Source organism: Dipodomys ordii, unplaced genomic scaffold (genome assembly GCF_000151885.1).
Source record: "Dipodomys ordii isolate 6190 unplaced genomic scaffold, Dord_2.0 Scaffold84, whole genome shotgun sequence".
Taxonomy (NCBI): Eukaryota; Metazoa; Chordata; class Mammalia; order Rodentia; family Heteromyidae; genus Dipodomys; species Dipodomys ordii.
The window spans coordinates 4,711,304-4,720,260 of record NW_012267300.1 but is presented as its reverse complement, the minus strand read 5'-3'; the positions used below and the strand labels follow the sequence as shown (position 1 = coordinate 4,720,260).

Below are 8,957 nucleotides of genomic sequence, written 5' to 3'. Positions count from 1 at the left end.
CTGTTGTTCAAGTAGTAGAGCACTAGCCCCAGGACTGGCACCAACACCACACACACACACACACACACACACACACACACACACACACACACACACACACATACCCATGTGGTCTCAAGGCCTTTACATTCTGGTTCCATTTATTCAGTGCATCCATACTATCTTTAAGGTCAATGCTATCTTACAGTCCCCCGTAGAAATGACAGTATACTTCATACAGCACAGCCTACAATATCTCTATCCTATGTTGAACTTTCTCTATATGTCCAGCTGCTCTCAGATCCTTCCCTGACTCCCTGGGCCCTGCACAGCTAAATATTTGAGTTGCTCTCTGTTGAATTTTTTTTAATCCAGGGACATGTGTATCATGTGCAATGTCCCCAGTGGTGTGACAGCTGTTTCTCATTATCCAGGAGTAAGTAAGCTGTCAGCTGCAGGGAGTCTGTACTCAACACATACATGTACTAGCACCAGGTCCTGTCCCTGCTCATGGAGAAAGGTTGCTTCAGTGACGTTTGTCATGTTAACAGCAGGTTTGTCTTAGAGAAAGTTTTGGTTTCTAACCCCTCTGTATTACTTGAGTGAAACCTGAGGATCTGCACATGGATATGGAGTTTTGCCCATGACAGTCCCCTAAGTAATAGTCATGTTTGTTCTCACCACTGTGTCAATTAAAAGCTGGTTAAGCACTGCTTATTTATGTTTGGTAGAGGTAGCAAACTCCAACTGTGCTGTAGAGGCACCAATCATCTCAGACACAGGAGGCCATTATTGATAGCTGTTGGAAATGGGACCTAATCAAGATACCTGCACAGGATAAGTGAGATAGAATCTACTGAATGGGTGGCAGATGACTTTGGGCCCACACCAGGGCTCTGGGAAGAGCTGTCTTGGGCGAGAAATGCTGAGCTGGTGCTGCCACAGTAGAAATGTGTCTAGAGGGTTAGGAACATGGCATGCCACTCCCATTGTATGGTCTAATTTTGGGTTAAGAGATACCCTGGCATTCCCTGACACTTTTCATGAAAGTAAATGGAGGTCATAGGGAAGGGTCAGGTAAGACAGAAAGGTAGGAGAGAAAGATGTCATCCAGAGATCCACAAAGACTGAACCTAGAGGGTCATTCAGAGAGCCTTGGTCTTTGCTGATAGGATGCGAGGTGCACAGGTGTGAACCAGAAGCTCTGTGAAGAGCATTCAGAGATAATGACCAAGAGGAGAGGAGAAAAGGGTGAATGGGGAGGTGGCACATAGCTGTCAAGAGACTATATTAAAGGAAGAAAGAGAGAGCAGATGATTCCTGGAGAAAGATTTCTTTATTAATAGTCAGGTATCCACACCCTGGGAGATGGATGCTGATCCAGAGTGCAGAGCTTATCTTCTAGAGATGCTCCAGAAGTTTTATTTTTCCCACAATCCAGGGAACATAACTTGAGATCCTTGTGAAAATTGCTGGAGGCTCAGCAAAATGACCATAGTTCACAATGCCCTGAGCCACGTTTTTACACACCAGTGGCGCTCCGGCATCACCCTGTGGAATGAAAGAGACATTTCAGCAGAGATTCTTCTTTTCCCCCTTCCTGGCACATTTTCTCCTTCTTGCTTTCTGTGCTCACCAAGTGCCTGCATTTTCAGAGAGAAGGTATGAGCGGCCATCATTAGTCTTTTCCCAGCAGGGGACTCTGTGATATGCTTGAACAGAAGGTATTTGGCTCTGCTGTGTCTCTCTAGTTCAATCTAGGCCTCACCTCTCTTTTTATTTCTCCATGGACAAAGAGACTGGATTGAGGACAAATCTGGATTTCCATGTGGCTCTCCCACAAGTGACCTCAGATTAGTAGTTGCTATAGAGGTGAAAGAAGGCTTGGCTATGTGTATCCAGTTTTGCTCTGTCAATGCCTGAACAGCACAAGATGGCTATGTTACTGACCTGAGAAGTGACCTTCTTGTCCTCGGGATCTCCCACACACAGTTGCTTGGCATTACTGAAGTTTGAGAAGATGTCTTTGCATATCTGTGCATTCTGAACTTGCAGGTCCACTTCTTGGAGTGTGTCGGAATATTTGCCATTGGCCAGTAACCCCCAGCCTGCCACACTGCATACCTGCCAAGGCCTCACCCAGTCATGGCTTGATGGCAAGTTAATGATGTTCACAGCTCTGGTGATTTTAACTTTGTATTTAAGCTGGTCAGAGAGATGTTACATGGTAGTTTGGGGCTAGTAAAGCAGGATTGAGGATGTCTGAACCTCCCCTGCCTGGAACACTCCCCCCACAAACCCCATTCTCTTGCACTTGGACCAGTAGAACAGCCTCCCATAGCAAAAGACGGTACTAAGAACCTGAATTAGCTGAATGCTCCCAGAAATCTGTGTGGATAAATCAGAAGCAAGCAAGCTCGTACCTTTAGCAGCATGATGTCATTGAGCAATAGTTTACTATTGTAGTTCTCATGACGGATGGCTTTGGCTACAGGAATGACCACCTGAGTGTTTTCCTTTCTTTTGATATAATGAGCACCCAAGGTGACATTTATTTTGCTACAAAGATAAGATGGATAAGACTGAGCTATTGTCCTAGGACAATTGTAATAATACTACAATTCAGTCTCTGAAGTCAGGTTGGAAGCTGAGCAGCTTAAGGCAGAGAATAGCAGGCGAGTCCTGCCTTAGTGCAAATATAGATAGTGTTGCCTTTTTTCCCCCTCTATTCAGCAATGTGCAGAGGCTGGGTCTCCAGCAACCTCCCTGCCTCCCAACCCTTCTTACCCATCCTCTAATGCTGTACTCTCCTCTCATTTGGGTCAATTAGGAGAACATCAGGAGAATATTTATTTGCCTTTGACTCTATCCACTCAGGGCCCTACCTGAGCCAGACCCAGTTGTTCCTCCTCACCTTCCATTACAGTGAGCAGATGTCATTACAATATCGCTTCGTACCAGGAATCCAGTGCAGCTGTCCTGGACAGACTTGAGATTATAGAAGCTTACATATGCTATGTAAGGCCGGGAGTGGGGTATGACCTCTTGACCTCCTATGATTTCTCCTGAAAGAGAAAGGCTTTTGTGGATCTGTAGATTTGCAGAAACCAAGGTCAAGGCCTGTGCCTGGAGGACAGGAGGTTTCATGCTGGGCATGTGTGTGAACTTGGACACAGAAGGGGAGAAAGCCTTAGTAGGAGATGTGAAAGGAAGCCTGGCTTTGTGGGTGGCCTGGTGGGCTTAGAGCATGACCTCACTCTTCCCTTGTTTTTCATTTTCTTCTTCCACAGATGAAGGATCTCTGCCTTGCTCGAAATCACTTAAGTTTCACCTATGTTTTAAAGTAAAAGACTTGAATTCAATATAAATGTCCAAAGATCTGGAATATACTTTCTGACTGACCATGGTTGCTTCAATGTCCAGTGCTTCTCAAACCACTGAGAATTTACTTATTTCCATCAATGGGTTGCTAAAAAGTGAACATAATATGCCCTCGGAGTGGAATACAATGGCTTCTTTTTCCTTCCACGCTCAGTGATGTACATGATAACTATCCCACAAAAGCCTATAAGATCCACAAAGAACAGCTCAAATAGGTTGTGCCTGTTAGCTGACATAATCTCCACCAGATGTAATGTGCCTGAGGTCTTGAGCCCTATGGATGAAGAGGGCAGAGTATAAAGGAGTTGGACTGATAGTGAGATGGGGAAACGAGCTGGGGTCTGGGTGGGAGCTCAGCCCATCAGGATGCTTTGATCTGCTGTGGAGCAGAGATGAGGCCACACTGATCTCAGTGTGGTTCTGGGTATGGGTATGGGTCTGGCAGAGCAGAGTGGCTAAGCAGATTGGGAGAAGGTGTGTGTGTGTGTGTGAAAGCTGAGTAGAAGTTAGCATGTCATGTATTAGTCAGAGGAGAGCTCTTGGGATGTAGATGTCCCCAAGTGGGGATTAACGCTATTTTCACCAGTGGCTTCTGGCTATTCTAATAATGAGTCAACTTTTAAGGTTACAGAGACACCTACTGGGTGCTTTTGAAAAAGTCATTCTCTGCATTTCTGTGCACTATCCAGTGATAGAGTTGGGGTTCAGTACACTTGGGGAGAGAGAAAGCCAAAGTTGGATCATAAGGATAGCCTGACTCAGCACTGAAGAAAAGTCAGTGCTGCCTCAGACCAGGCCTCTCTGAGGCCGGGGATGCTCACTTACCTGCTTCAGTGCTGAAGGGGAAGAGAGCCAGCAGGAAGAACAGGAGAGGGACCATCTTCTTCAGAAGTCTGACCAGGTGCAGACTAGCCCTTGTTAACTCCCCCACACTTTTTAACCCTGATGTGAATTAAGGAAGGTCAAGGTCGGTGACCACTACTTTCAACCTGACTCTGTCATTTTTATCTAGGGCTTTCACCGTATCTCTTCTCTTCCCACAGAAAAGTCTGAGTGGTGAGCATGTTGTAAGAAACACACTGTTAGGCAGTTGCTAGTGAGTATGACCACAATGTTTCAAGAGCCCAGAGCCTAAGATTTTCTTTCTTTCTTTCTTTCTTCCTTCCTTCCTTCCTTCCTTCTTTCTTTCTTTCTTTCTTTCTTCTTTCCCTCCCTCCCTCCCTCCCTCTCTCTCTCTCTCTCTCTCTTTCTTTCTTCCTTTCTTGTTGGTTGTGGGGCCTGAACTCTGGGCCTGGGCACTGTCCCTCAGCTCTTCAGCCCAAGGCTAGTGCTCTACCACTTGAGCCACAGTGCCACTTCCGGCTTTTTCTGCTTATGTGGTGCTGAGGAATCGAACCCAGGGCCTCATGTATGCCAGGCAAGCACTCTACCACTGAGCCACCTCCCCAGCTCAGATTTTATTTTTCTAAAGCAAGAGGAGTGGGAGGTAGAGCCAAGGGAACAGAGGTAGATCATTGAAGGGATGGGGGAAGAAGAATTCAGTCAATGATTGATTGTATTACCACAAAATAAGGAAAACAAGGGAAAGAGTGGGTTGAAGAAGGACGAAAATGTTGAAGGGATGACACAGATCAAGCTGCATTGTATAAAGAAACTACTTTGTTGAATGACAAAAATTCAATATATATCTTAAAAATTAAGGAAGTGTGGGAGGGAAACCAATGGAGAGAGTGAGGGAAGGGGTGACACTGTTCAAAAAGTCATTACTTGACTTACATAACTGAAACCACTCCATACATCACCTTTATAATAAGAATAAAAAATGAAAATTAAAAAAATGGTGAAAGAAGGTGTAGGTTGGGAGGGGTGGGTGAGAAAGTCAAAGGAGGTGACAGATAAGTATGCATGGTTTTCATAAACTGCTTTGTTGGATGGCAAATCCTTTGACTTAACAATAATGAAAATACTTTGAAAATGTGCATAACACTTATCTTGTCTAATACACTACAGAAAAGCCTGATCCATAATCAACTTCTGGATGTGTTGAGCAACTGTAAACTGTTGGGAATCAGATAAAGAGTAGAGACAGTGGATGAGGTGGTGAAGGGTACTATAGATAAAGAAATGCCAGAATAGATGAGCTTCAGAGCAGGATTTGACAGCCAAATGAACTTGTGTGCACTGTGTGGTATCTGTTCAGTTTGATAACTCTGATGTTCTTAGCTCTTGACATTTCAAAGGTTTGGAACATTCTGAGTATGAAAGTCACTGATAGCAAAAGATTAAAGGAGGAGAGAGGCAATACAAAGATTTGCCACTTGGCTGGAATTTCCTCCACCATTCTGATGAGCATGATGTAGGCAAAGCTCTTCCATTTCTGGGTTTCCACACCTGAGAAGGACCACCCTGAGTTTCTCTGTTGGTTCCCTGTATGCAGGGGCTTCACAAATGTTAGTTTGAACTTAAAATTTAAATATGTTGCTGTTTTGAATATAGTCAGCCTGAAAGTTGATACTAATTTTCTTGGGTTAAAAATAATTTAATATAGCCGGACACCAGTGGCTCACTCCTGTAATCCTGGCTACTCAGAAGGCTGAGATCTGAGGATCTGGCTTCAAAGCCAGCCAGAGCAGAAAAGTTTGTGAGATTCTTTTTTTTTGGTCAGTCATGGGGCTTGAACTCTGGGCCTGGGCACTGTCCCTGTGCTCTTCAGCTCAAGGCAAGTACTCTACCACTTGAGCCACAGTGCCACTTCCGTTTTTCTAGTGGTTTATTGGTGATAAGAGTCTCATGGAGTATCTAGGATTACAGATGTGACCCACCGGCGCCCAGCAGTGAGACTCATTTCCAATAAATCACCAGGAAACCAGAAGTGGTGCTGTGGCTCAAGCGGTAGAGTGCTTGCCCTTGGCTGAAGAGCTGAGGAACAGCACCCAAGCCCAGAGTTCAAGCCCCATGAGCGACAAAAAATAATTAATACAGATACAAGAAGAATTCTAGAATCTTATAGCAAGTTGCACTAACACATATTGAATTTTTTTGTGTGCCAGTCCTGGGTCTTGAACTCAGGGCCTGAGTGTTGTCCCTGCGCCTTTTTGCTCAAAAGTATAGTTCTACTACTTGAGCCACAGTTCCACTTCCAGCTTTTTTGGTTATTAGTTGGAAATAAGAGTCCTATGGACTTTTCTGCTGTAGCAGGCTCTGAACCACGATCCTCAGATCTCAGCCTTCTAAGTAGCTGAGATTACAGGCATGAACCACTAGTGCCCAGCAGTTACACTGAATTTCCTATGTATCGAACGAGTCATTTTTTGCCCAAGTCTGTGTTTTCTCTATAGGTTATATTATTTACTTGTAACATTTATTAATTTTCTGAATGTCCTTGTTCTGTATGTGCAAAATATAATCACAACATTTTACCATCTTGGGATGACTAATTAACTAACTCTAGATTGACATGTTAGGTTACCACGTATGTTAAAATGAAATTTATGAAAAAATTTAAGCATAAAAATCAAAGATGATAGATTTTGATGTCATCACAAAGCAGTTGCTTATAACTTAAGTGCATCCTGTCACATGGAATCATGAGCAATTTCATAATTTCTGCAGCCGATTGCTTGTATCCTTGATGGCGATATCACATTTTTGTGGTAGATAGTTGTCCTTTGAGTTATTGGGACATTTTTTTTAGTACAGTCTATCTCACATATGCCTCAGGCCCCCCCAGTCTCCCCGGGTTTCTGAGGACCCATGGATATTGGCAGGCAGTAGGCCTTGTGAGCTACTTTTCGCTCCCCTCTGGTCCTTGTTTCTGGGGACCACACTGAACAGTTCATGACTCTTCTGCTATAACTAAGGGCAGAAAGCCTGTGTCTGAGCTCAGCCCCTGTGTAGGGAGGGAGTTTAGTTGCTCTTATGATGTTTTCTCTGTTAAATGTGTAATTGCCCCAGGATACTGTGACCAGAAAGAAGAAAGGAAAAGAAACAGGTTTAGATACATGTGAGACAGTTACCATATGCAATATCCATCTAGGAAGGTGAGGACATAAATGACAAGTAAAAAAGGTTTAAAGAGAAAGTGGGTAAGCACTTCTCAGATCTGATGGAAAATTCACTTGTGTTCATCCCTGAATCCCAGTGAACCCTAAGGAGGAGAAACGCAGGAGACTGGCCAGGTGCCCTATGCCATCTTCCCAGTGCCTGCACTCATTCTTTCCTCTCCTGCCCAGCCCTATCTTTAGATGGTGACTCTGAATATCTCTCACCACAGCTACTGTATCAATAAAATATTCCCAGGCAAGAAATCTAGTCCACTGATGAGGTGGCCTCAGTCAGAGGCCAGCCACCAGCCAGATCTATGGCCTCTTCCCTTGCGTCTAGAAAAGTGAATCTCTGAGGGAGTTGCAGCAATATCTTTCATGTGCAAGGGCAGCTGCTGCTTATGTTTTCCAGACAATTTCTTTTCTTTTTTTTTTGGGGGGGTCTGGTCGTGGGGCCTGTACTCTGGGCACTGTTCCTCAGCTCTTCAGCTCAAGGCTAGCGCTCTACCACTTGAGCCACAGCACCACTTCCGGCTTTTTTCTTTTTGCTTATGTGGTGCTGAGGAATCGAACCCAGGGCCTCCTGTATGCAAGGCAAGTGCTCTACCACTGAGCCACCTTCCCAGCCCCTTCCAGATAATTTCTATGCATTGGAGTCTTATGATTCAATTGAAACTCCAATCCATGTGACACTATCTATCCATTGTCTCCTACCCCAGCCCTGCAAAGACTATTCTATATTATCTCCTTGCAATTTGAAGAGATTGTTACACACATGCAGGAGTCTTAAGTATGATGTTGCATTGTATTTCACACATGGCTATTACATTATTTATCAACTAGACACTAGTCAATAGCAGGAAAACACTTAGGACGGTGGCAAGGCATAAAAACTGGAAGGAAAGTGGACAAGACAAGGAGAGCTGGGGATAGCCAAGGTGATAACTTCCAAACCTGACTGACTTCATCCTTCTATGAGTCCATCAGAAAGGAACTCTCTCAGCATTCTCCTGAGTGCTTTCATATACAACAGGAAGACCTGGATCCTATACTATTGGATATTTTTGCAAGATAACGAAGGGTGATGGAAAACAAATTTCTTTTCCATGTGTTGTCCTTAGAGTTGTCTGAAAAAGGTTGAAGCCTTATGAAGCCCTCTGCCCTCTGTCCAAAGAATGAACAGCCCAGTTTACAGAAGGTTGCACTGAGGTGTTTCTCATGTGGTCTGTACAAAACTCACTATTCTGAGGTTGAGTGTATGCAATGGAAATAGGTTTGTCAGTAAGCCAAGAAGTCACATCTGTGAGCATCTACTGCACTTCTCACTAGGGTGGAGGACAGGATCTTCTTCCACTAGTCTTTAAAAAAATCTTTTGTTAACACCTGGCAGGTTAGTTTAGCTTGTGGCTTGTGTCTAGGATGTTCTGCTTCAGGCTGTATAGTGAATTCACACAAGAGAGTATCCTGGAAGACGGGTGGAGTCACAAGCACATGGAAAGAACTGATGAAGAACTGGAGGTGTTTGGTTTGGAGGAGAGGAGAGTATAACAGTGC

At 44.3% G+C, this 8,957-nt stretch overlaps 1 protein-coding gene across 1 annotated transcript; it reads right to left on the bottom strand.

Moving 5' to 3' along the window:
- Positions 1–1,380: 1,380 nt before the first annotated feature.
- LOC105992459 (mast cell protease 8-like) lies at positions 1,381–4,240 on the bottom strand. Its single transcript, XM_013025321.1, has 5 exons — positions 4,186–4,240; positions 2,894–3,044; positions 2,403–2,538; positions 1,930–2,184; positions 1,381–1,530 (listed from the first exon to the last, which is right to left on the bottom strand). The coding sequence occupies exons 1-5, from the start codon at positions 4,238–4,240 to the stop codon at positions 1,381–1,383; spliced, it is 747 nt and encodes a 248-aa protein (XP_012880775.1).
- Positions 4,241–8,957: the final 4,717 nt, after the last annotated feature.